A 26765-nucleotide genomic window follows, 5' to 3' on the forward strand; every position below is an offset into this window, starting at 1 on the left:
GTTTACTTCTATAAAACACTATCAACTTATTTTCCAATGTAATTGTACCATTCAGCTTACAACTGTGATGTGTGAGCGGCCAGTTGTTCAGATAGTATCTTAGTCCATGTGTAATAGTGTCTTGTGGCTATAATTTACATTTCCATAATGAGTTGAAATGTTGAACATCTTTTTGTATGCTTACTGGCCTTCCAGAGGTTTGTTTTTGGGGGTGTATTCCATCTTTGACCAATTAAGAAAACAAAACAAAACAGGTATTTTTTCTTACTTAAACAGCTAGCATTATTTGTTTCCTCGCTGTTCCATCCTGAGTGTTCTTCATATAGTCTAACGTCCTTTGTTAAATACTCTCCCAGATTCTGAGCGGGTGAGATGGTTCAACAGAGAGGCCTTGATGCTAAGCTGAAAACCCAAGTTCATCCACAAAACTCAGGCAGTAGAAGTAAAGGACCGACTCCCAGAAACTGTCTTCTGACCTCCATCAACACCATGCCAAATGCTGCATGTACACACACACACACACACACACACACACACACACACACACACACAGCCTGATTTATTCAATTCCTTTCTTTTATTAAGTTTTTTGCTTTTACAATCTCTCTAAAGTATTTGCCTAGCCCAAGGGTACAAAAAAATTTCTCCTATTCTTTCTTCTAGAAGTTTTACCGTTTATAGTTTTAACTTGAGCGTATACAAGTTAATCTTGCATGTGGTGTGTGTAAGGAACAGGGTTTGTTTGTTACCAGTATGGATATGCAGCTGCTTAACACTATTTTAAAAGGCTATCCTTGGGGATGGAGAGATGACTTGCAGTTAAGAGTACTTGCTGCTCTTACAGAGGACCTGAGTTTAGTTCCTAGAACCCACATCAGGAGTCTCACAACCATCTATAACATTATTTCCAGGGGTCTACTACCATCTTCTGATCTCTGTAAATACCTGCAGCACTTGGTGCACATACACACACTCTAGAACACACACACACACACACACACACACACACACACACACACACACACACACTCTAGAACGCGCACACGCGCGCGCGCACACACACACACACACAAAATATGTAAATCTTTTCCTCATTTTAATTTTTTATTCTCTCATAACAGTACATCCAACTGTAGCTTCCCCTATGCACTGGCTAGTTTTATGTGCCAACTTGACACAAGCTAGAGTCATCAGAGGAAAAGGAGCCTCAGCTGAGGAAATGCCTCCATGAGATCCAGCTGTAAGGCATTTTCTCATTCAGTGATCAGTGGGGGAGGGCCCAGTCCATGGTGGGTGGTGCCATCCCTAGGCTGGTGGTCCTGGGTTCTATAAGAAAGAAAGCTGAGTAAGCCAGGGGAAAGCAAGCCAGTGAGCAGTATCCTCCATGGCCTCAGCATCAGCTCCTGCCTCCTGGATCCTGCCCTGTTTGAGTTTCCATCCTGACTTCCTTCAGTGATGAACAGCAATGCTGAAGTGTAAGACAAATAAACCCTTTCCTCCCCAACTTGCCTTTTGGTCATGGTGTTTCATTGCATCAATAGAAACTCTAATTAAGACACACTCCCTCCAGGTACACCTCCCTTCCCATCTCTCCCAGAAAAAAGCAGGCCTCCCAGGGACATCAACAGAACACGGCACAACAATGTTGCATGAACCCTAAGTGGTCTTATAATAAAAACTCGGAGCCAGATATTGGGGTAAATGCTGAAAGATCAGAGAGACAAAGGAACAAGCCACTGCCAGTTCTCACCTTGCCAGTTCCACAAATCCTCTGACTGAATGCCTCTGAGTCCTCGTCAGAAAAACTCTCTAGTTCCTGTCTCCTCACGCTTTATATGCCTTTCTCCGCCCAGCCATTTTACTTCCTATCTTAACCTTCCTGGTGCTGAGATTAATGGCATGTGTGTTTCCTAGATACTGGGGTTAAAGGTGTGTGCCACCACTGCCTGGCTCTGTTTCTGTCCTAGACTGGCTCAATCTCATGTAGCCCAGACGGATCTCTGCCTCCCGAGTGCTAGGATTAAAGGTGTGTGCCACCACTGCCTGACCTCTATGTTTATTTAACTCTTTGGCTGACTCTGTCTTCTGATCTTCAGGCAGGCTTTATTTCTTAGATTACACATATCACCACACAACAAGATGAAATAAGACCAGGGACAAATTCTTACATCAAGGCTGTGTGAAGCAACCCAGTAGGAGGAAAAGGGTCCCAACAGCAAAAGAAAGAGTCAGAGACATCCCCACTCCCACTGTCAGGAGTCTCCCCAAAACACCAAGACAACAACCATAACATATTCAGAGGATCTAGCACAGACTTATTCAGGCTCCAAGACTGCCACTTCAGTCATGAGTCTGCTTAGTTGACTCAGATGGGGGGCGGGTGGTAGAGGGAGAGAGTACAGGGAAAGCCATGCTTTCCTGGTATCCTCAGCCCCTCTGGCTTCCACAATTCTCCCCCTACTCCCCTTCCATGGGGTTCCCCGAGCTTCAAGGGGAGAGACCTGATGAAGATCTCCAACCTGGGCTTGCTCTCTCTCTCTCTCTTCACTTAATGTTTGCCTGAGGGTCTCTCCATCCACTCCCATCTGCAGCCTCTCTGATGACAACTAGGATAGTCATCGATCTATGAGTATAACAATATCTTTAGGAATCATCATTTCATTGTTTTTTTTTTTTTTTTTAATTTTGCCAGTTGTGTTGGGTTCTGCCCTAAGTCTCTGGGCTGTCCAGCCTCTGGGTCCTGATCATCCAGGCAGTGTTGTGCATGGACTTCCTCTTATGGTGTGGGTCTCAAATTAGACCAGTCATTGGTCGGCCACTCCCACGAGTTCTGCACCACCACTGCCCCAGCACATGTTGCAGGCAGGACAGATTGTAGGTTGAAGGTTTTGTGACTGGATTGGTGTCTCATACCCAGCACTGTGAGCCTTGCCTGGTTACAGAAGGTGGACAGTTCAGGCTCCATAGCCTCCATTTCTAGGAGTCCTCACTAGAGTCACCCTCGTAGATCCCAGGGAGTTTCCATTGTACTAGGTTTCCACGTCACGCCCCTCCTTGTCCTCCAATTCCAGTCATCTCTCCCCATACTCTCTTCCCCCACCCCACCCCACTTGATCTTTAAAAAAAAAAGTTATCCTATCCCCATGGGATTATCCTAGCACCGTTTGACTGGCCAGTGCTGGGTGTGATGGTACACACTTATAATCCCAGCATTTGAGAAGCCAAGGCAGAAGCATCATGAGGACAAAGCCAGTATGAGCTACATAGTGAAACCCTATCTCAGAGATCAGGTGAAAGAAGAAAGGGAAAAGAATCAGCTGCATATGAATTTCTTTTGGTTGATTGACGTACATTTTCCCCTCATATCAAAGCCACACTATCTGGGTTATTATTGCATGTGTTTTAAAATTCAGTAGTCTCGATGCAGAAAGATGGTTCAGTTGGTAGAATCACTTGCTTTACAAACCCAAGGATCTGAGTTTGATCCTCAGAACCTACAGTAGAAGGAGAGAACCACCTCTTGAAAATGTCCTCCACACTCATACCTGTACATGCGCGCGCGCGCGCGCGCGCGCGCGCACACACACACACACACACACACACACACACACACACTTTGTGGGGAATAAGAAGTAGAATAAAACTCTGCATTCTTGAGTCTTCCATCTTTTAATTTAGGTCTCTTTGCATCTCTACACAAATTAGTAGAACGTATATCAACTTACCTGCTGAGGGTTTGATTGATATTGTATTCACCCTATAGATCAATCTAAAAAGAATGAACAATATTGAGTCCAGGTTATGAGTGTTATCTATCTCTCCATTTACTTATATTAAAAACATTCCCACAGGGCATAGTGGTACAACCCTTTAATCCCAGCACCCGGGAGGCAGAAGCAGGTGGATCTCTGTGAGTTAGCGGACAGCCTGGTCTACATAGTAAATTTCAAGAGAGCCAGGACTACATAATGAGACCCTGTTTCTAAATAAATATTCTCTCAGCAAGGTTTTTAGTTTATGACTATTAAACATTTGTCAATTTTTTTCCTAAATGTTGTGTGGAGTTTTCTCGTATTTTTCAATTTCCTTTTAAGCTGTGGTAAGTTACATAAGCAGATTATTTCCAAAAATTTCAACTGGGTGTGGTGACATACCTCTAATTCCAACAGTCTGGAGGGTGAGGCAGAAGGATTGCCACATCTTTGAAGTTAGCCTGGGCTTCGTAATAAGACCCTGTCCCAAAAGTGAAGTGAAAGCATGGTTCCTCTGAGGATGGCGGGCAACCACAAAAGGGACACATGGGATCACAATGATGTGCTCACCTGCTCCTGGTCCGTCAGCATCTGTGATGGACCACTGTTCTGTGCACTTAATGTTATCACCCTATGTACACTAAACTTACTGAAACTAAACTAAAAAAGAAACTGTATATTTACTAAAACTGAACTAAGAAAGGAAGGTGTATTTTCAAAAGCAGGGGGGAAACCCAGCTCTAGCAGTGTTTTATTGTGAAATTTGATGTGGGGCTGAGCATGTAGCCTCAGTGGTAGAGTGCTTGCCCAAGCCTGTGTGGAGGCACTTGGTTTGATCCTCAGCATGGGTAGAGGTAGGGTTATAAATAGCTCCCTAAGGGTAACTCAGAAACAAGCTTGTTACAGCTCTTCCTCTCACAAAATTCCAGTGAAGTTGTTTCTATTAATCCCATTTTACAAATGAGGGGAACAGACACAGAAGAGGAAGTTAGTAAGTCTTCTAAATCCAGGGCCGCAGCTCTAAAACAGTATAGCATGGGGTTATGACGAGGATGGTACCATTTGAAGTGAGCGACAGTGGGTCTCAGGTACATGTCTTCTTCCTAAGGAAACACTCACGTGAAGGACGATTACTACAAAGTAGGAGCTGCCAGAGTCCCCCTGAGCACTTGGTCAAGACATATTTCTAATGACCCACTTAGGATCTGGTCATTGAAAGCATAAGAAAACCTTGACTGAAGCTTAGTTCCAATAGGAAGGTTACCGGGTTCCCTCGGTCCTGGTGGCTGCTGCAGCATGCATGGCTCCCCATGGTTATAGCTATGCCTGGTCTGTGCAAAGCGGAAACAACCATTTCAACAACTCGATGGCTCTCTGTTACTTGAACCTCTGAGTTATAACCAGAAGACAGCTCTAGCCCCTACTCAGTTAGTTCATCCTTTTGGGGGAGGGAGGCAGTGGAGGAAGAGTTGCTTTATTTGGTTTGTTGGTTTGTTTTGTAAGACACAATCTCATGTAGTCCAGGTTGGCCTCAAAATTGCTATGCAAGTGAGGATGACCATAAACTTCTTTTTTTTTTTTAAGATTTATTTATTTATTATGTATACAGTATTCTGCCTGCATGTATCCCTGCAGGCCAGAAGAGGGTGCCAGGTCTCATTACAGATGGTTGTGAGCCACCATGTGGTTGCTGGGAATTGAACTCAGGACCTTTGGAAGAGCAAGCAGTGCTCTTAACCTCTGAGCCATCTCTCCAGCCCCGACCATAAACTTCTGATATCTTGTGCCACAGCACCGGTTTTATATGTGGAACCCAGGGCCTTGTCCATGCTAAGAAAGCGCTGTGCCCCAGTGCCGTGGGCTGCATCTCCAGCCCATTTCTACCTTTTATGACAAAGATAATAATGATGATATGGTGGGCTTTGGTTATTGGGACGAGATGTGGCTTTTTTGGTCGAGCTTGGAAGCTCACCTGTTTGTTAGCACTCTAAATTTTACTCCTCATTTGATGAGTTTCCCTTTACTAAGTTGCAAACAGCCCACATGGAAAGTAGCCTGAACTCCCCATGGCTGGTGCCCAGCAGGTTCTTCTTAATCATTTCTACTCTGTGTGGGAACAATGGCATCTGTGCCAGCAAAGCCCAGGTCTGCACACCAGGCTTGCTGCTTACAGGTGCTAGCTCTTTCATTGCGGACAGGTGCCTTCATGCCGTTCTTGGAAATCCATTGAGACCAGCTGCTGACCGGGTTCCATTTGTAAAATGTTTGAGAAGAGAAGACAGGCCCCTGCCTGAATGGCAGAAGTAGAGTATCCACGTGTGGGGCAGGGTTATGCCACATTCAGCATATGTGAGCATGATGAATTCTATAGCAACATGGGTCTCCGTGCCTCATTAGGGTCACCTCAGACAAATACGTCCATTGTCCATCAAGTTACTTCAAAAGGTGTCCAGTGCACTCATTTGTATCATTCTGTATAAAAATCACTTCTTTGAGAGTAGCTCTTCCCGTTGATTTTTGAATCTTTTCCCACTGTTCTATCTCTTCAGACTTGGGTGTGAGCCTCGCCTCCTTTTCTCCTGCCCACTTCCAGGTCTGTGAGACTGCTCTGCCCTCAGAATATACTGATTCTTTCTCTCTACTTCTACAGCTAACACTGTAGTCTAAACGATGGCTTCTCTCCCATGGATCATTACAGTAGCTTCTCAGTTGGCCCCGTTGTCCATTCTTGACCTCCCAGTGCGTGCTCCCTGCAGTCAGGATCACTGTGTGTGTGTCACTCTCAGACATCTGAGTGCTTGTCCCTGTGGCCACACAGCCTCCATTTCTCTCTCCAGCATGGTGGCGCAGGCTCTAAGGAGTGAGTGCAAGTTCTCTGGGCTGGCGCCCTGGATTGTGACTCCACGTCCTGTTAGCTGAGATTCTCTTGGTGGGAAAAGCAGCATTCATGTAAGAGAAGGTGGGAGTTGATGAGGACATGTATGGAGGTCAGCTGTCATCACCTAAATGGAGTGGATGGCATGGTTCAGACTACTTCCCTGTGATCTCTTTGACTACTCATTTAGGGCTCTTAGCATGCCAGACAGAATGCTGCCTCCCAGACCCTGTGCTCTCAAAATTCCCACCACCTAGGTTACTCTTCCCCTGTGTAACTAAAAGTTAAGTTCAACTATCACCCTCTTAGAAAACTGTCTGTAACCAGGGGTAGTTAAGCAATTACATTACTTTTTAAGTTGCTGCGTAACATCATGAACTTGGCAAGTTCCAACACACCTCTTCATTAGCTTATACTTCTAGAGCATGGTGTGTTCTCTGTTCAGGTGTCACCAGGTGTCATCAGTGTATTGTCCAGTCAAGTTCTTACCTAGAAGCTCCTGGGGAAATCCTCACACCGTATCCTGGTGGCAGACCGGTCCTTGCTGTTACAGTAAAACTAAAGTCATGATTTCCTCAGTGCTTATCCATGGAGGCTGTTCTTAGCACTGAGCATCTGATCACATTCTCCATACCCATGTCCTCCTTTAGAACTCTCTGAAGACCTTGTGTAACTAGGTACTACTTACTGCAAAAAATTGTATAATTTTTATATGGCCAGCTTGGGACTTAACTATGTAACGCAAACTGGCTTTGAACTTGTAACCCTACCTCAGCTTCCTGAGTGCTGGAATTACAGGTGTGCACTGCCACTTTCCAATTAGTAATCTCTTTTAAGTTCAATTGATTGAGTCCTTATTTTAAGCATAACAGCACCTACAATAGTGTTAGCTCTAAGGGAAGGTATGTGTATAATTCTTTTTAAGACCGGGTCTGACTGTGGACCTGACTGGCCGGGAACTCACTATGTAGACAGGCTGGTCTCAAACTCACAGAGATCCGCAAAGTGTGCATACTCTGTAATGGGAATCTTCATGGAACCATCTTAGAATTTTTCCTGCCATGATAACATACTCCCCCTTCCTGTTCTTTCTTACATGTATTTATTGTATATGTGTGCACATGCACACACATTCCACAGAGCATGTGTGGAGGTCAGGACAGATTGTAGTAGTTGGTTCATTCCTTCCACCATATGGGTTCCAAGGGTTAACTCAGGTCATCAGGCATGGTGGCAAGTACCTTTACCGACTAAGTCTTTTCTCCGGCCCTTGTATAATCCAGAAATTATTTTACTCTGCTTTTCTTGGCAGTGTTACTTACAATCATAAGTGATATGTGCCTCTTAAACTAGAATATATGTTCCTCATGATTCTTTGCTGGTTTTGTTCATTATTGTATTCCTAGCACCTAGAACAGTGGTAGATACATTGTAGATACTCAGTACGTACTTATTAAATGACTTAGTTATTAAAAACTATAGCACGTTTTTGGTAACCATGAAGATGGGAATTTTGGAAAGAAAATGTTAACTTGAGCCTATGAGTTATTAGGCATTATCTGCAAAGATACTGTGAGAACTGTAAATATTCATTGGTCTTTCTTTGCATGGAAGACTTCTTATTTGACTATTAAAAAGTAAGTGTGAAGAAGTAATTATCTAAATGTCCGGTAACGGCTACATACAAGAAAGAGCAAATTAACTTTTTTGCTTGCTAGTAATAATTATATACTTCTGGCTTTCAGTTTCCAGCTGTGCATCACCATAAATTAAGAATGTCTGTGAACCTTTAGAAATGGATACTTGGTCCTTCTGCAGTATTCCTGATTTACCGCTTTACTCTGGTATTTGTAAGACTATCCACATAATTATGGTTCACAAATACCCAAGTACTGTACATCTAACAAGAATAACTCACTTGGAAAGACACAAATTAGCATACCAGACCAGAAAATTAGACTATTGCCCCCATTTTCAATGCTTGCGGTTACATGTGTCTTTTAATCCCTCCCTTCCTATAGACAAAACTTGCCAATGGCACTTCCAGTATGATTGTGCCCAAGCAGCGGAAACTCTCAGCGAGCTATGAGAAGGAAAAGGAACTGTGTGTCAAGTACTTTGAGCAGTGGTCAGAGTCTGATCAAGTGGAGTTTGTAGAGCACCTCATATCCCAGATGTGTCATTACCAGCACGGGCACATCAACTCCTATCTAAAGCCCATGCTGCAGAGGGACTTCATAACCGCTCTGCCAGGTATGTGGACGCTTCCTTGCCAAGTCTGCGTTAATTTGCTACAGCAGTAATGGAACTGGATCTTCAGCCCTACCCACCTCCCTTTGAGAGAAAGAGAGGGGGGTGCAGGGAGAGAGGAGAGGACAGAGAGAGGGTTTCACTCCATAACCCCAAGTTAGCCTCAAATTCACTGTGTAGACAAGCTGTGCCTCAAACTCACAGCAGTCCTTCTACCTTGGCATTGAAAGTTCTTGGATTACAAGTGTACCATAACACTCCTTGCTACATTTCTCTTTTTAAAATTTATTTGGTTTGATAGTTACATGCCAAGTCACTGATTAAACCTTCTTTGTCTAATACAAGAACAACCACCAGGTGTGGTAGCACCCCTTCAATCCCAGCACTCAGGAGGCAGAGACTGGCAGATCTCTGTGAGTTCGAGGCCAGCCTGGATTACAAAGTGAGTTTCAGGACAGCCAGGGCTGTTGCAAAGATAAACCCTGTCTCCAAAAAAGAAAAAGACAAACCAAAGTACAAAAATTAAATTCCATTTTACTTTGTCTCCTTGTCTTATGTCCTTCTGTTAAGCCTTTTTTTTTATTTGTTTGTTTAACCTATATGCAGTTTCAAATCTGGTTTTGTTTTGTTTTTTCCCTTAAGTGTTCCCTAATATGAGATATGACTTTTATAATGTGTTTTATTTTCCATTTCTTTCATGTACTAGGAAAATTATGGGAATTTTAGCAACAAAAATGTTTGTTGGTTGGTTGGTTTGTTTGCTTGAGACAGACTATCTCTACCTAGCTCAGGCTAGGCTAAAAACTCACAATCCTCCTGCAACAGCTTTTACTACAACCCAGAACAGAATACTTGAATTATAAGAATTAATTCTTTAAATATTTTAGTATTTTTGGAAGAATGTTATATCAATTATTTGATATGTCACACACACACACACACACACACACACACACACACACACACACACACACACGAGATACTTGAGAGGATGCCAGAGTTTTTCTGTAGATCAACCCGGGATCTTGTTCATAGAGGACCAACATTGCTGCTGACCTGTATCCCCAGTGGGGTTGGGGGGGGAGTGTTGAGGGGACACTAGATAAGTACTCTGTCACTAAGTAACATCCCCAGAGTGCCCTACCCACTTCTTGAATGGTAATTAATCTAGAACACTGCAAAGCATGAGAAATATGGAGTTCTTATATGGGCTACACATTTATTAGGGAAATAGTTGTACACTTGCTGTTAACTACACTGTCAGGTCTTGTTTGGGGGTGTTTTTCTATTTTGACTGCTTTTGATGGTTATGAAATTTAGAAAATTAAAAAAAAAAAAAAAAGGACTGCAAAGACAGCTCAGCCAGTAAAGTGTTAGCAATGCAGGCCTGAGGACATGAGTCTGCTCCTCAGAGCCTACATCGGAAAGCTGGGAGGGGGTGTGTTTGTATTTCCAGCCCTGAGGAGGCAGATGTAGGCATTCCCTGGGGCTCACCGGCCTCCGTGCATACATATGTGAACACACACATACACACAGAGTCAAAAATAGAATTGCCCAGAACTCTACCACACAGAGAGCCCTTTGTTCATATGTGTGTATGTATGTATATGACATATATAAAGTTCTGATCATGTGTTTATTTCCCTATAGCTCTAGGATCTGTCTTTTAAAACTTAATATACTCCCCTAGTATACTTTTATTAAATATGTTAAGGTATATTTTCTTAAGAGTGTGTTCTTTTAAAAGATTTTACTTGCTGTAGTACTTTTTGCAATGGTCTAAACACGTTATTTAACCCTTCACTAGTCATTTTTCCCATAGAAAGTATATCATGGGGGACATTCTTGTGCATTAATATTCCAGACAGCCTCAGAAGAAAAACACCCAAAGTAGAATTGCTGTATTAAAGAATATGAGGTGTTTCGGTGTGTTTTAATTTGTTTGTTTGTTTTGGTTGTTTAGGATTTTTTGTTTTGGTTGTTATTGCTTGTTGTTTTATGGGTGTGTTGGAAATTGAATCCACTGCCTCCCACATGCCAACAAGCCCTCGGCCACTAACCTTCACCTGCTGCCTTGAAGCAAGAGCTTTTTAAAGGCTTTCTCCTCCTCCTCCTCCTCCTCCTCCTCCTCCTCCTCCTCCTCCTCCTCCTCCTCCTCCTCCTCCTCCTCCTCCTCCTCCTCCTCGGATTCTAGCTGTGCATCCCCACCACCAGCTTCATTTTTAGAAGGCTTTGGGTGCATGCTGGCAAGCTCTCTTCTAAGAATAATCTACTATCTGGTAGCCCTCTCAGGACTACAAACTACTACCTTGCTTAATCCTTGCCAGCTGTTTTTTAAAACTTTGTTTTTCTAAACTTAAAATAAATTACCTTTTAAAATTAAAGAAATGCTTATTTGTATATTACAAGTAACTACTTTAAAACAAATTGTATCTGTATCCTTTGCTAAATAGAATAAATGTTTGCCCCCTTGTAACATCTGGATTTTTTTCTAGCCATAGGCCAACAGTTTTCCTTGTATAAACAAACTGAATGTACCTATTGCTGCATCCTTCCCAATCATTGAGACATGCTACTGTCTTAAACTTAGACGCTAAGAATTGAACCAGAGTTGATTGGACCAGTGTATTATGCCTAATACTGATCCCTGGTGTGTATCTGCTGACCAGGCTATCCGGTATTAAATCACGTCCAGTGCTTAACAGCCATTTAAATTTCTAAACCTACACCATCTGGCTGCATTTAGTAAACCAAACTACTTCAAAAATTGCCTATAATCCATTAATGTAATGGTTTTGTTTGGAGTGTTAGGTGAAATTACTTCCAGCGACTTATTACTGGTACATTGTAAAAGATCAGGAGCAATTTGATGGCAGCCATTAAAAATGTAAGAATGCCTTTTGGAAACTTCTGATGTTGTAGAAAGTTTGAATATAAAGATTCGGGAAACATACCATCATTGTATTTTGTATGAAAAACTATTTATTATATCTTTAATTGGCTTATAGTCATATTCCTTTAATAAGAATTAGGTGATGGATGCCTCCATCTGCTTATGCTTAAATATGAACATGTGATGCCAGCCAAACAAGATCCATTTAAAGCTTTCTTCCCCAAGTCTGCTGGAAAATGTGACAGATATCCATACAGTTTTTATAATTAGAATAATGTTTAATAAGGATATTTGGATTGTTGCTAATGGCATCCAAGTGTGTCTCCATATGATTCAGGGGAAACCGCATGCATGTTGTTGGCCCTTCTCAATTCATGCCTGCAGAAGACAGGATGTATGTATGACTCCTTCCCATCTCTTTTGAGCCTTCAGAAAACCTAAAGTTTAATAATTTTGAATGTTTTTGTCTGAGCTGTGAACTTGGTACAGCAATGACAAGAAATGTTGTTAGGGTAGTCATCCTGTTTGACAGGCTCTTTTCCGCTGAGACTTGGATACATATTTGGATGGTAGAGAGCTTTCTTTCATGCTCATGTTCATTCCCATCACCCCAGATCACCGTGCCATGACTTCCTCTGAAATGCTACCCGACTTATCTATTGGGAAGATTGGTTTTTTTTTTTTTTTTTTTTCATTTTTGATCAACTGTCACTTAGGTTTTATAGCAGTAAAATAGTTGTGTGTGTGTGTGTGTGTGTGTGTGTGTGTGTGTGTGTGTGTGTGTGTGTGAACACACGCAGTGGAGCTCATCTTTGCACTGTAGTGTCCCCGTGCGTCCTCTCAGGATGCTCCTGTGGCTGTGTCTGCTCCCTCCTGTCTGCACTCCCGCATTCCCTGCCCCACACAATCTGGTGTGCTGCCTCTCCCCAGCACATTTAAGGGTATTTCTTTCATTGGATAGCTTTGGAACCGCAGCAGTAATAGAAGCAGAATGAGAAATGGACCTAATATCAAGATTTCGGGGGGTCTGAATCACAGAGTTTGAGATGCCATCCGTAGAACATCCCCTAGTGTTGAAATCCATATAGATAGATGTGAACTGTTTTCTGGACTCCTTTTTATTTTTAATGTCTTGGGGGGTTTGCTGGTTGTTAGCTTTAACTTCCTTATCTAACAGAAGATGGAAAATACTGTTCATTTCTGTAACCTATGGAAAAATTATTGACACTCATTTTACCCAAGTCTCTGCTTGGGAAAGAAACTGGGCCACACTAGGGACAGTAGCGTGCCTTCATCACACAGCATGTGCTGTTCTTTTAAAGGGCTTTCTGTGAAAAATTGCTCAGCACCCCCTCTGTTCTTTTTCTGTGCTTCCTTCCTCCCCTCACCAAAGCACGGGGTCTGGACCATATTGCTGAGAACATTCTGTCATACTTGGACGCCAAATCACTGTGTGCTGCTGAGCTTGTGTGCAAGGAGTGGTACCGGGTGACGTCGGACGGCATGCTGTGGAAGAAGCTCATCGAGAGAATGGTCAGGACAGACTCTCTGTGGAGAGGCCTGGCCGAGCGCAGAGGGTGGTGAGCCTTTACCCTTCCTCTACACAGCTCCCCCTCGGCCGGCCGCTGAGCTCTGCGGAGTGTGGGGAGCCAGTGAGGCCACCTCGCATCCTTGATAGTTATTGTGCTGGTTTGTAGCTAAAAATATAAGAGAATTATGCATCTGCTCAACAGTTTTTCTCTGACCATTCAATCATTAAATGACGTATCTTGTTAACACTGCTTTGTAAAAGAAACTGACCACCCCCTGATTAGAGCATTCTGCTCTCTGGACAGAAACTAAAAGGCCAAAGGGCAGTTTTTAAGGCAGCTGGGTAGCTTTGAATGAGGCAGAAGTGTCTACTCCTGCTGGGGAGAATGGAATTGCTCTCCTTTGGTGGACTTCCTGCATTTAGTCCCCACCTTCTAGTGTCTTATCGCTGCTACAATCAAAAATGAATTTTTATGCCCAAGTAAAATAAAACTATCAGCTACCAAAAAGGATGGAAAATGATATTTAGTATAAATCACTGTTTCTTCTTAAGACCTGTATGTCTCTTTAGATTTGCGTGTTTAATTCTGACTCCCCCAGGCCTTAAGTAGTCAGCAGCCTGAGTGACTTCCCAGTGGTATTGTTCTCTGAACACAGTGGCACTACCTCATTAAAACTTGTGGAGAGATTTTCTTCTTAGAGTTTGCCTCAGAGTGTGTCCCTAGAATGTCACTATAAGAAAGTCAGGTATGAATACTTAATTAAGTAAGTTATTAAGTATATTTGATTAAAAATGATAATGGGTGTGTGTGTGTGCCCAATGATTGCCTTCAAAATTAACTTTTTTGTGGGGGATGGGGGGTCTGGTTTTTTTTGTCTGTAGTTCTACAACCTCAAATAATTAAGACTACTAAAAGAAAGCTGGATATGATAGTATACACCTGCCTTTCCAAGCAGAAGGAAGGAGGCTAATGTGTGTGTGTGTGTCTGTGTGTCTGTGTCTGTTAGGCAAGTATTCTACCCCTGAGTTAAATCCCAGTCCACTTTTTAGCCTTTTAAAAGGTCCTCGAAGATAGAGCTGAGGTGTCTTTGTGTGGTTAATGCCACTGTTTCCCTCTCTTCAACCTCAGAAATCCCCCACACGCTTTGCAAGTTACCCAGCTTTCTGGCCAGATTCCCTTGTCTCTGTCACGTCGATAGAATTTGATATGACTTGTTATAGTCCCGTGAAGTAGTAATGCAAATACTTGTGTGCTCTGTGAATGCCTGCTTAGTGTCTTTGGGTGACAGTTGTTCTCCCTCTTTTGTTTATTGCCTTTATGTTTGGGTGGTTGTGGTGTTGAGACAGGGCCTTGCTTCATAGCCAGGTTGCTCTCGAGCCTCCAGCCTCAGTGAGTGCTAGGATTACAGGAATGTGCTAAATTCTCCCTTCTTCAGAAGAAATAATTTATGAACAATTTCTCATTTCCTTCCTTCCTTTCTTTCCATTTTTAAAGATAGGATCTTTCTCTGTAACCCTGGCTGTCCTGGAACTCACTCTGTAGACCAGGCTGGCCTCAAACTGAGTGTTAGGATTAAAGGCGTGCGCCACTGGGCCCAGCTCATTGGTTTTGAAGTTATCCTTACCAAGCCTCTGTGTAAGCCTTTCTGTGATGTTCCTTTCCCCATGTGGGTGTCTTTGAGAGTGCCTCCAATTTCTTCCTTGTACACAAAAGTGTACAGGTATGTAAATATGGTCTCCCTAGAGTGACTGAGGCACCAAGATCTCCCTTCCACTCTGTTGTTATATTTCATACCTAGATAGATTTGACAGTTTGCCCCTAGGACATGAACTTTGCAGTTTTCTCTCTTAAATAACACTAGATAATGCTCTCTATTCAGTAATGGTAACTCTTAAAAGTATGATAAAGGACAACTTGGGAAAAGTCCATTTTCTTAATCAGGAGATCACATTTTATGATAACATTCTAAATTTAATATTTCACATTTATCATGCACTCACATTCTCATAGGTACCAGACATTTTGCATAGAAGTGGTCCCTGTTGTCAAAGAACATACACCATAAAAGATTTCGACTTAAAACAGATACAGACTGAGAAGCCTGTTCTCAATATCTAGCCATTCCTTTGTAGCATCGTTGATTGGAGAAATTAATATACGTTTGTAAGGCATGGTAAAGACAGTGGGATAGAAAATGAGATTAGAGATTCATTTGAATCTGATTTCCTGGGGCTACAGAGAAAATACATTGAATGGGAAGAAAATCCTGGAGAACTCCTAGGATGGCAGAGACTGAAGGAAGACAAGAATCTCAGGAATGGTGGGCACTGGAAAACAATAGTTAAAAATCTCATCTGCATGCAAAGTGTTTACATAGCCAAACTGTTCAGAGCAGGATGCCATTAATCCAGAATTATTTCTCAAAGTAGCTTACTTACTCTTCGTGTTGGTATATCGGAGTTCACAGTCCTCCTTTAAAACCCATTCTTTTCACTTCTCCATTGCAGTTTCTTTTCTGCATTAAGAAAGACAGCAGACCCAGCTGCCTTCCTGATAGGAGATTTTCTCAACTCATTTTCAAAGTATATAATAGGGCGAGGGCAGGGAGAAGCTCTCCTGAAGACACGGAACAATTAATTATATTGTAATGGCACTGTAGAGGCACAAGTGGATGACTGGCCCAGAGAAAACACGATTTCTCTGGGCCAGGATTACACACAGAGGCATTTCTGCCTGCCTCTACTTTGCAAGGCACTGTGCCAGTGAGAGCAGCAGTTGGCACACCCGTAGTGGCCTTTACTAGCTTCCACACCGTGTTTGGTGGGCTCTTAACTTCAGGAGAAAGAATTAAATTTTTTACCCAGCAGGACGTGATTGCCATTTACCTTTTTTTTTCTCCCCTTTTTTTTGGATAGCAATCTAGCTTGGGATGTGAGTATTCAGAGCTGTGCTGTCATAAGGAAGGAGATGCTAGCAAAGGCTGCTTGCTAGAATCCAGGAAAGTCAGGCCATGCATCTGTGTGTGCGCGCGCATAGGCGCACACCTGTGAAAGCCGGCTTCCTGCCTCCACTGCCGGCATGGTGTGCCATGCATTTCTTCTCACCTCTCCTTCCGCCCGCTGCTGACATTCCTTCAGTCCCTTTGTTTGTTCCCTGAACTGAATCGCCTCTTTTGGAGGACTGCCGCAGTGCTGGGGAATAGCCCCAGTGACTGAGCTAGCACACCCCACCCGTGTGGTAACTAACGACAGAAGCATTGCTGTTCCCTAGCACACTAGGCTTCTTCTGACCTTGGCACAACTTGGCTCAGGGGCCGATGCTGGCTCAAAGGTAGCACAGTGGTAGAGTGATAAACTACTTACCTAGCAAAGTGCACACAGCTCTGGGGTCAAGCCCCAGAACCAAGGAGAAAAGTCATAGTTATGATTATTAACCAGAAGTATTACCATTATTATCAAATGTTAAAATAAGTAAATGTACAGAAGCCTAATAAACCAGTAGATGAATTCTGGGCCTATGTTTATCAACATCCCAAAGGGGTTGGTACTCTAATCAAATTCCTTAGATACCAGGAGGTTAACACTTTGACACAGGGCTCCTAAAATCACCTTACCATCATGCCTTGCCAGGGTAGTTAATGGACGATGTGTGGGACACTTTGAAAAACTACAAAGCTTCTTGTAAATGGATTTATGATCTTCATTGGTAAATATTTGTTTTTTAGGGGACAGTACCTATTCAAAAACAAACCTCCTGATGAGAACGCTCCTCCCAACTCCTTTTATAGAGCACTTTATCCTAAAATTATACAAGATATTGAGGTAAGTATCGATGTATTTCTCGATATTTGCTAAGCGTTGTTAGTATGCATAACTTTCAAGTATTATTACAGAAAACCCACTTAGGTTTTCAGTGTGGGTTAAAAATCAGTGTCTTTGCTAATGAACAAGGTTGGTAAAGTGCAGAAGAGTCCAAATCAACTTTGTATAGCTTTAAAACCTGCGGTTACTGATAGATGAGTGTACACAAGGGGATTGCCACCTTCCTAAATCACCGGGGAGACAATGAACTCCTAAGCTGCTGAGCCTCCTTGGAGAGTTATCAGTAGGCATGGGTGCCACATATCTAAGAGGAGCACTGAGCCTGCAGCTTTCCATAGTGCCTACTCTTCAGTTTTTTATACGTTTGTGTCCCATAGAGCAGCGGTTCTCAACCTTCCTAACGCTGTGACCCTTGAATACAGTTCCTCATGTTGTGGTGACCCCAAACACAAAATTCTTTTCATTGTTACTTCACAACTGTAATTTTGCTACTGTTATGAATTGTAATGTAACTATTTATGTTTTCCGGTGGTCTTTAGGCAACCCCTGGGGAATGGTGGTGCAGGTCTCACCCCACAGGTTGAGAACGGCTGCCATAGAGTGACACTGAGCCGTTGGTCTGAGTTCTTTCCTAATGAACTGCTTCTTTGATGCCTCCTTTCTAGACAATAGAATCCAATTGGAGATGTGGCCGGCATAGTTTACAGAGAATCCACTGCCGAAGTGAGACAAGCAAAGGCGTTTACTGTTTACAATATGACGACCAGAAAATAGTGAGCGGCCTTCGAGACAACACGATCAAGGTGAAGCCTCTGCAGCTGAGGAGCATGGTCGTGGGAGTCAGGGTGACTGTGTTCAGAAAGCAGTCTGAAGCCTAAGTCCTAAGTATTGTTTCTAGGAAGGGAGAATTGTAGATTGGTTCTAGTACCAAAGCTGAAACCATTTCCTTAAAGGGCAAGTGTCTGCTGCTCCCCAGAGAATCATACAAATAGATAGTTCCAGGGTTGAACTCCCTTCTAGCAGTACGCTGATGGAAGCTGTTGTTATTTTGGCCTTCATAATTATAGGCTACTCTTGCACCTTAATGAAAAGGATAAAGTTAGCATTAGAACTGAAGTCAGCACATCCAGGTGTTCTGTTCTACCTGGAGGAAAGAATGCAGTCCCACCCTCTCTGGCTTGGTGTTTGGGGATCATACATGCACAGAGCAACAAGTCTCCACAGCACCCCATTATGACAGTGATCCTTTGCCCTCCTAGATCTGGGATAAAAGCACATTGGAATGCAAGCGAATTCTCACAGGCCACACAGGCTCTGTCCTATGTCTCCAGTATGATGAGAGAGTGATCATAACTGGATCATCGGATTCCACTGTCAGGTAGGAAATTTCAGACTTGGAAACCCTCTACTTTCTGTCACAGTAATTTTCTTTCTTTCTTTTTTTTATTTTTTATTTTTATGTGCTGTGCATTGAGGTTTTGCCTGCATATCTAACTGTGTGAGGGTGTCAGATCTTGGAGTTAGCTTCTGGTCGGTCACTTGTCACTCTAGAACCAGACACTTGATTTTGAAACCGTTGGGTAGATTTCTCCTTTTTTATGTTTAAGAAGCTCCACAGATTCTCATTTGGAGAAGCACCTGTCATAGGAACTTTCCGTCTCTTTATGGGAAGCCTTGGCGTTCCTTTATGAAACCACCTCCCGGGAATGCAGGAAGGGAAGGAAGCCTTCCTTTCAGGAGATTGTAACTGCAGTGCGGCATGCATGAGCTCGTGCAAGTACATGCAGCTGAGCAGGGCTCACTCCTTGCCAGCCCCTCCCCTGCCGTCCCCACAATGTTTAATTGCAAGTTTCACTCAGGGAGGGGTCCTCAGTTTCCAGAGGCACTGGTGATTTGATGACACAGCCATTATGCTGCTGGAGTCCAGTGTAGCTTGAGTTCAGGGTACCAGCATCACTGCTGGAAACCTGCTAGGAGTTTCACCTTAAGCTAAAGGATTTAGCGAACGTAATACATCAAAAGTAACTTTAAAAGAACTGTAGTAAAAGGCGGTTAACTGCACTGTTAAGTTCTCTAAAGTTATCCCCTGTAAATAGGAAAAGCTGCTCCCTTGACTTCTAGGCATAGCAGGGCCGGTCCTCACAGTCATTGGCAATTAACTTATCCGTGCTGTGGATCTCCTCGAAGGAGCTGGAGCATTGTAGATGCTCATATCACTTATAGGCTAGGGGAGAGGTGGTGTTTGTTTGTTTTGGCAGTGTTGGGATTGAACCCAGGGCTTAGTGTGCTAAGCAGCACTCTGCCTTTCAGCAACACTGCAGCACAAAACTAGCTTTCTAAGAGGAGGGTTAAGCTGGAAAGGGAAATAAAATGTTTGAGAAGCCAAAATCAGTGTGCAAAATAGAGTAAGTCACGGTCATTTCTGCCGTGACGCTGTTCTCAAGCTATCCAAGGGTCCCCACTGCTATGAAGCATGCACTTGAGTGGGAGGCAGGCTCTTCTTGACCTCTTGCCTTGAAAAGCACAGAAATGGAGCCTTGGACTTAGAGTCTACATAATCCTGACCCTTGACCGAGGTGGAAAACTTAACATTAAGGGAAGTCAAACTCAAGTCCACATTACTGAGTCTGTGGCAGAACATGGTTTCTGGGGCAGTCACTGGGACAGAGCCTACTGCTATTCTTTTTTTTTTTTAATTGATTATTTGGGAATCTCATCATGAGCCCCAGTTGTGCTCACCTCCTAGTCTTCCCATGCCTCTCCATGACTCCCCCCCCCAAAAAAAATTCCACTTTGTGTTGTTCATGTATTCAATGGAGCATGGTCAAATTCCTAATGGCCAGCCCACCAGGGAGGATGGGTCTTTCTCCACCTGCATCTGTGCCAGAAGCCATGAGCTAAGGGAAGCCACACAGTGGCCAGAGAAGGGCCGAGCTAACTCTCCCATGCCCGCAGACATTCACGTGGCTTCAGGCAGCAGTCCCAACCACAGGCATCCACGTGGGCTTCGATGGTAGCACAGGCACAGACATCAACACAATTCCTGGCCATGTCAGAACCACTGACCCACCCGGGCTCTCCCTATCTGGTGCTGTTCTTATCCTCATTTACATGTGTGTTCTTAACTGAATATCAGTAATATAATACTAATAGAGTAGAACAGAATAATAATCTGAAAATTTGTGCCAAATTAGAAGGTGGTAGTGACTACTTCCTCCTTCTTGAGCACTATAGTTTGGCCAGATTTCCCATCTTAAGGTTCTACCCAGGAAGCACCTACTTCCTGCCTTTTCTCTTTGTCTATACTGCTTCCTCGTGGTCCGTCCATACTCTACCTTGGGGCTGTAAAGAAAGAGCACAACAGTTGCCATAAAAGTGGGGGTGAGGGGCTGGAGAGATGGCTCAGCAGTTAAGAGCACACTGGCTGTTCTTCCTGAGATCCTGAGTTCAACTCCCAACAACCACATGGTGGCTCACACCCATCTGTAATGAGATGCAGTGCCTTCTTCTTGCATGCAGGCGTAGAACACTGTGTACATAAGAAATAAAAAATTTGAATAAAGTGGGGGTGTAGCTAGAGTTTTCCTGCCTGGCCCACAGTCAGGACTAATCTTTATCACCTGCCAGTCCCACAGCCACTCAGACCCAACCAAGTAAACACAGAGACTTATATTGCTTACAAACTGAATGGCCGTGGCAGGCTTCTTACTAACTGTTCCTATAGCTTAAATTAATCCATTTCCACAAATCTATACCCTGCCACGTGGCTCGTGGCTTACCGGCATCTTCACATGCTGCTTGTCCTGGCAGGCGGCTGGCAGTGACTCCTTCTGCCTTCCTGTTCTTTTATTTCTCCTCTCTGTTAGTCCCGCCTATACTTCCTGCCTAGCCACGGCCAATCAGGTTTTATTTATTGACCAATCAGAGCAACACATTTGCCATACAGAACATCCCACAACACAGCCAAGTGCAGACCATCTCAGACACCTGCACTCAGACCTGTGGTCCTAATCATCCTCTATGGGGGTCAGCCAAGCATTGGTGGTACACACCCTTAGTCTCTTCACTTGGGAGGCAAAGGCAGGTGGCTCTTTGAGTTCAAGGCTAGCCTGGTCTACAGAATGAGTTTCAGGATAGCCAGAGCTATAAAGAGAACCCTGTTTCAAAAAGAATGTGTTGGGAGGTGGGGGTGGCATTGATGGCATTGATGGTAAGCACCATGGTCAAGAAGAAGCACTGCACGGTAGCCTGTGTACCGTCTAACTCTCAGGTCTCTTTTCAGAGTGTGGGATGTCAATGCAGGTGAGATGCTCAACACACTGATCCACCATTGTGAAGCAGTTCTGCACTTGCGCTTCAATAATGGCATGATGGTAACCTGCTCCAAAGACCGGTCCATTGCTGTGTGGGATATGGCCTCCCCGACTGACATCACCCTAAGGAGGGTACTGGTGGGACACAGAGCTGCCGTCAATGTTGTAGACTTCGATGACAAGTACATCGTTTCTGCCTCTGGAGATAGAACCATAAAGGTAATAGGCCACTTTTCAGTGTGTTCACAAGGTGCAGTAAGGAATGGGTGTAAAAGTGTGATCGAGGACAACTATATACATAAACATTATTGTAGAATAATGTAACCGTTACTTCAGTTTTTATTTCTATAAACAAGAGTAATGGGCTGGAGATGTAACTTAGCGATAGACAGCTTGCCTAACATGCCCAAGACCCAACACAGACAGATAATAACAGTGTCACTATCAATGATGGCAGCATTGTGAGTGTGAGGAGAACAGATGCAAGTTTAAGTTCAAGGAAATACACATACCAGAACTGAGAAAGTGGCCAGGTTGATGAAGTCCTTGCCACACAAACATCAGGACCTGAGGTCGGATTCCTAGCAGCCATGTACAAGCCAGGTGGGGCAGCGTGCGTCTGTGGCCTCAGAGCTGGGGGAGGGAGCAGAGCTGGTGAATCCCCGTGCTCACTGGCCAGCTGACTTCGAGCCAAGTCAGGAAGCTTTGTGTAAAGCCCCTGTCTCCAGGAACAAGGCTGGAGAGGTGGCTCAGCACGGGAAGACAGTGGCTGCTCTTGCAGAGGACACAGGTTAGATGTAAGCGGCAAATAGTGGCTCCAAATCATTGGAACTCCAGTTCCCGGGGACTGATGCCTCTGCAGGCCTTTGTGGGTTTCTGCGCGCACGCGCACACGCACACGGTACACACAAGCTTGAGCAGGCACATATACACATAAAAATAATAAATACGTCTCTAAAAAATCAGGTGGAAAGGAACTAAGGGAGACACTGAATATGCACACACAGCATGAGGAGAGGAGGAGACCATTTCCACAAGAGGAAATCCATCTGACAGATGCTCATGGGCAGCACCAGGTTCACATTAGTCCTGGGTTTCTGTGAACTAACCTTGGCTCCATTTGTACTGGTAGAAGTGTACAGATCAACCGCTCAGTTGTCATTTTTCTGTCTCAGGTGTGGAACACAAGTACTTGTGAATTTGTAAGGACCCTAAATGGACACAAACGAGGCATCGCCTGTTTGCAGTACAGAGACAGGCTGGTGGTGAGTGGTTCGTCTGACAACACCATCAGGTGAGCGGCGGGCGCCCTCCCCGCGGAGCCATGGCACGTGCCAGCTGCCGTTTGTCACAGATCTCATGCTCTTGAGCCATCTTATTTGTTTTGATTTGGTGTCGGTGTGTGTGTTATTGAAATAGTTTTTCTGTTATAGCCTGGCTGTCCTGGAACTGGCCTCTAACTCACAGAGGTCCACCTCCTCTACTTCCTGAGTACTAGATTAAAGGTGTGGGCCACCACTACCTGACTTTGTTTGGTTTGGTTTTGATTTTGATTTTTTTTTATGCTTCTCTTATATATCCCTCCAATCTTCCCTGTTCCCCACACTCATCTCTGGTCTCCTCTAGATTCAATCAAATATGTTTCCATTCTGTAGCTTCTTATGGGTCTAAAGCTTGCCCTACCAGAAAGGCAGTACAGAAAAGCCTTTTGGTGATGTTTCCTTCCCAGGATGCTCTTCTTACCAAATAGACCTATTTCAGAGGAACTGCTTCAGTAAGAAACTAAGACAGCTAATGGAGGTTAAGGGCCCTTCTTTCAAATTTCTTTCCTGCAGTTGAGAAATGCTAATAAATAAAGGTCGTTTCTCCATGTCACTGTTGTTGAAAACATAAAGAAAAAGAGGAAGAAAAGATTGTTTCTCTGCTAGAAATCCTGACTTTTTGCTTCAATACAGTAGTTGGCCAGAGAGCTGGCTGTCTTTAAATTTGAAGGTTGCAAAAGTCTGTACATTTTTGTATGTTTACCCTTACAAAGATGAATGACAGAGAGAGGTGGTTAGAATTTGGAAATTTTATCTGTCATCGCCTTTCCTTCAATGCCTGAGGAAGAGCTAAACCTGATGCATAGCAAACCTGCCATTCCTAGAAATCAGTGGAATTGGGCTGAAAGCATTAAAACCATTGCAGCTGACATCTCTAGATATAGCTTTGCCTTTCTGTTGATGGTGACTGCCGTGGACGGTGGTGAGAGCAGTGTCCTCCAGCAGAGATGGAGGTACTTTGTGACAGCAAGATATCACTGACACAATGTATCTCATTCTGAGGGGTGACTTCAGGAAGAATTACTCTCTTGAAAGGCTCATTTCCTTCCTAGGCGACTGTACCTTGAACTCCTGCCTGGAAGAACCTGGTTTCACAGTTGCATAAAGCATTGTGTTTTGAAAGCACAGCATTCAAACTTAAATCACACTTTTCCTGCCCAAATTACATGACAGATAGGAAATAAGTTATATTGAAAGTAATATACTTTTATATGAGTGATTGATCTTTGTGAAATTTTAAAATATTTTCATTTTATGTGTATGACTGTGTTGCCTATGTGTACGTATTTGCGCCACATGTGTGACGAAAGTCCAAATAGGTCAGAGGAGTGTTGGATCCTCTGGAACTGGAGTTCTGGAAGGTTATGAAGCACCATGCAGGTGCTGAGAATCAGAGCTCTTAACCACTCCGCCAGTTTTCAAGCCCCCTTTGTGAATTGTTAAAGGATGTCTGAAATACCCTGTGATAGTCAAGGCTTAGAAGTGAGTCTATGGCATTTCACTTGACTCAGTTTCTCTTCCAGATTGTGGGACATAGAATGCGGCGCGTGTTTACGAGTGTTAGAAGGCCATGAGGAGCTGGTGCGCTGTATCCGGTTTGATAACAAGAGGATAGTGAGTGGAGCCTATGACGGGTGAGTTCAGCAACAGGATTGAAGGACAACTCCATCTTGAGAGCTCGGGTGTAGCTCAGCAGCAGAGCCTGTGCTTAGCATGTGCAAGGCCCCGGGCTCCGGTCCCAGCACCTCCTTTCCCCAAAGTCTCTGTCTTCATTCCTCCCAGTGTGTGATGGTAAATGTCACCCTTCCTTGGCCCCTAAAGTGGAAATACACCATTGCTTAATTGATGTTCACCTCTCTTGTGCTTACTGTTTCCTAAAATATTCTTCCTGGTCATTTCATTGTATTTGTATCGATTACTATTCTGACTATTAGATTATGTATTTGTCTGGTTTGCCCTGTGAAGCATAGAACCAGACACACCCACCAGAACAGGCCAAGCATGTAAAGTGGCTATTCTAAGAGGGAATGTGGGAACCCTGCCCCCAACCCAGAAGTCATCTGATTCCTGTGAGCTACATTCACTATCCAGATTTATTGCCCTGACTTTTTGCTGTTCTTCCTTGTGTTCCCTTAAGTTTGCTTTTAAATAAGACTTTTGTCCCCTTTTTGATCTTTAGAAAAATTAAAGTGTGGGATCTTATGGCTGCTTTGGACCCCCGAGCTCCTGCAGGGACTCTTTGTCTACGGACGCTTGTGGTAAGAGTCTTATTGTTAAAGGGGGCTGAAGAGCAGGTAGGGGAAGAAATTAAATGTTAATGTGCTGTAGAATATAGATCTGGATTTTATAGTTAGACTCTCACAAAACCTACTAAGTAGGAAAGCAACCAGTACATGATAATAAAATAGGTTTCTATAGTGCCTTTCATCCGAAAGTGCTCTGGAGACTGTATGGAGAGGGCCAGGGCAGCTGCCTAACAGCTGCACAGTACCTCTCCCACACGTAGTGCAGGAAGTGAACGAGAATTCTGCATCCACCAGAAGCAGCAGGAGGCACTGAGGGAGAGAGAATATAATTACTCAAATTGGAACCTGTCCAGAATCTAAGGACCTGAACACCTGTACTTGCAAAAAGTACCCTGGGACTCACTGGAACCCCTGGTCAGCTCCTAAGCTCTGCGTCTCATTCACTAGGCGTTGCCTCCGTCGTTATCCTCTGTTTACCCCATGCTTGAACATCTTGACACTTGGAGAGAGAAGTGAGTCACTGAGAAATGTCACCTTTAATGCCTTTTGTAGCAGGATCTCACCTGGCCCTGGCTGGATTGAAATTGTACTCCTTGTGCCTCCATCTCCTGGGATTATAGGCCTGTGCCCACCACAAGCTTAAAAGCATAAAATTCTTCATCACAGTATAAGCCACAGGCTCAGATTGACATATGTTGCTTTAGTTAGATGTGTGTGGATCCAGAGTAAACAGAATCTTTTGAACAACTCAGGAAAAAGATGAAACATTCTAAGTCCAGTGTTCTGAGTTCTGATTCAACATTCAGGAAGTCTCAGTTCTGGAGAAAAGGAATACTTTGTCTTTCTCAGGTTTAAAGCACAGTATTAAGCTGAGTATAGTGGTGCACACATGTAGTCAGGGCCTGAGACAGGAGAATTGCCATGTGTTCCTGAGAGGCCTGGGCTACAGTTTGAGACCCTGTCTCTTAGATCCAGAAGCCTGAGATTGGGTGCATTCTTTCAGTAGCACGTGTGCCTTGCCTACTTTCTTCACACGTGTCTTTTCAAACGTGTGCTCTGTGCACTGAGCATTTTGGCATCTGTCTGTAATCCCAGACTTTAAAAATGAGGCAAGAAGAGTAATGGTGACACCCACCTTTAATCCCAGCACTCAGGAAGCAGAGGCAGGTGGATCTCTGTGAGTTCAAGGACAGCCTGGGCTATAGAGTGAGTTCTAGGACAGCCAGAACTACATAAAGAAACAAAAACAAACAAACAAATAAATAAATAAATAGGCAAGAAGAGTATGAGTTTCTGACTAGCCTAGACTATATAGAGAGACCCTGTCTTTAAAAAGAAAAAGCAAACTCTACAAATAGGGAATGGTGATGTGTGCTTATTATCAGAACTTGGGCCTTAGGAAGGAGGATCCTGAGTTTAAGACAGGCCAGGGTTATATAGCAAGACTTGTCCCCAAAACAGAACAAGTAACAGTGACAACAAAATAGTACTCAAAAATAAAAAATAAGAAGAGCTTTTGATGTGTATATGCCAGTAAAAGTGTAGATTATCCTGATATGCTTGGCAGTCTTTCCATCCTTCATCTGGGCCCACCTTGTGTAAACAGATGTTTCTGGCCCACCAGCAACTCCCAAATATCCAGCAGCCACTTCCCAAATAATCACTCAGAGGCTTAATATAAATTATAAATGCTCGGCCAGTAGCTCAGGCTTATTACTTTCTAAACTTTCTAACTAGCTCTTACACTTAAATTAACCTATA

At 43.7% G+C, this 26765-nt stretch overlaps 1 protein-coding gene across 27 annotated transcripts in view; it reads left to right on the forward strand.

The window, feature by feature from the left end:
* Positions 1-26765, forward strand: part of Btrc (beta-transducin repeat containing E3 ubiquitin protein ligase) — a 188629-nt gene that overhangs the window by 155448 nt on the left and 6416 nt on the right. For all 27 annotated transcript variants that reach the window (XM_016006688.3, XM_006988185.4, XM_006988186.4 and 24 more), the window contains 9 exons: positions 8649-8880; positions 13164-13350; positions 17027-17123; positions 17789-17926; positions 18383-18501; positions 21406-21655; positions 22612-22730; positions 24282-24392; positions 24938-25016. In XM_016006688.3, the coding sequence (XP_015862174.1) occupies positions 8649-8880; positions 13164-13350; positions 17027-17123; positions 17789-17926; positions 18383-18501; positions 21406-21655; positions 22612-22730; positions 24282-24392; positions 24938-25016 (1332 nt within the window). The remainder of the gene's footprint in view (positions 1-8648; positions 8881-13163; positions 13351-17026; positions 17124-17788; positions 17927-18382; positions 18502-21405; positions 21656-22611; positions 22731-24281; positions 24393-24937; positions 25017-26765) is intronic.

Source organism: Peromyscus maniculatus, chromosome 1, assembly GCF_049852395.1.
Source record: "Peromyscus maniculatus bairdii isolate BWxNUB_F1_BW_parent chromosome 1, HU_Pman_BW_mat_3.1, whole genome shotgun sequence".
In the NCBI taxonomy this organism is placed as follows: Eukaryota; Metazoa; Chordata; class Mammalia; order Rodentia; family Cricetidae; genus Peromyscus; species Peromyscus maniculatus.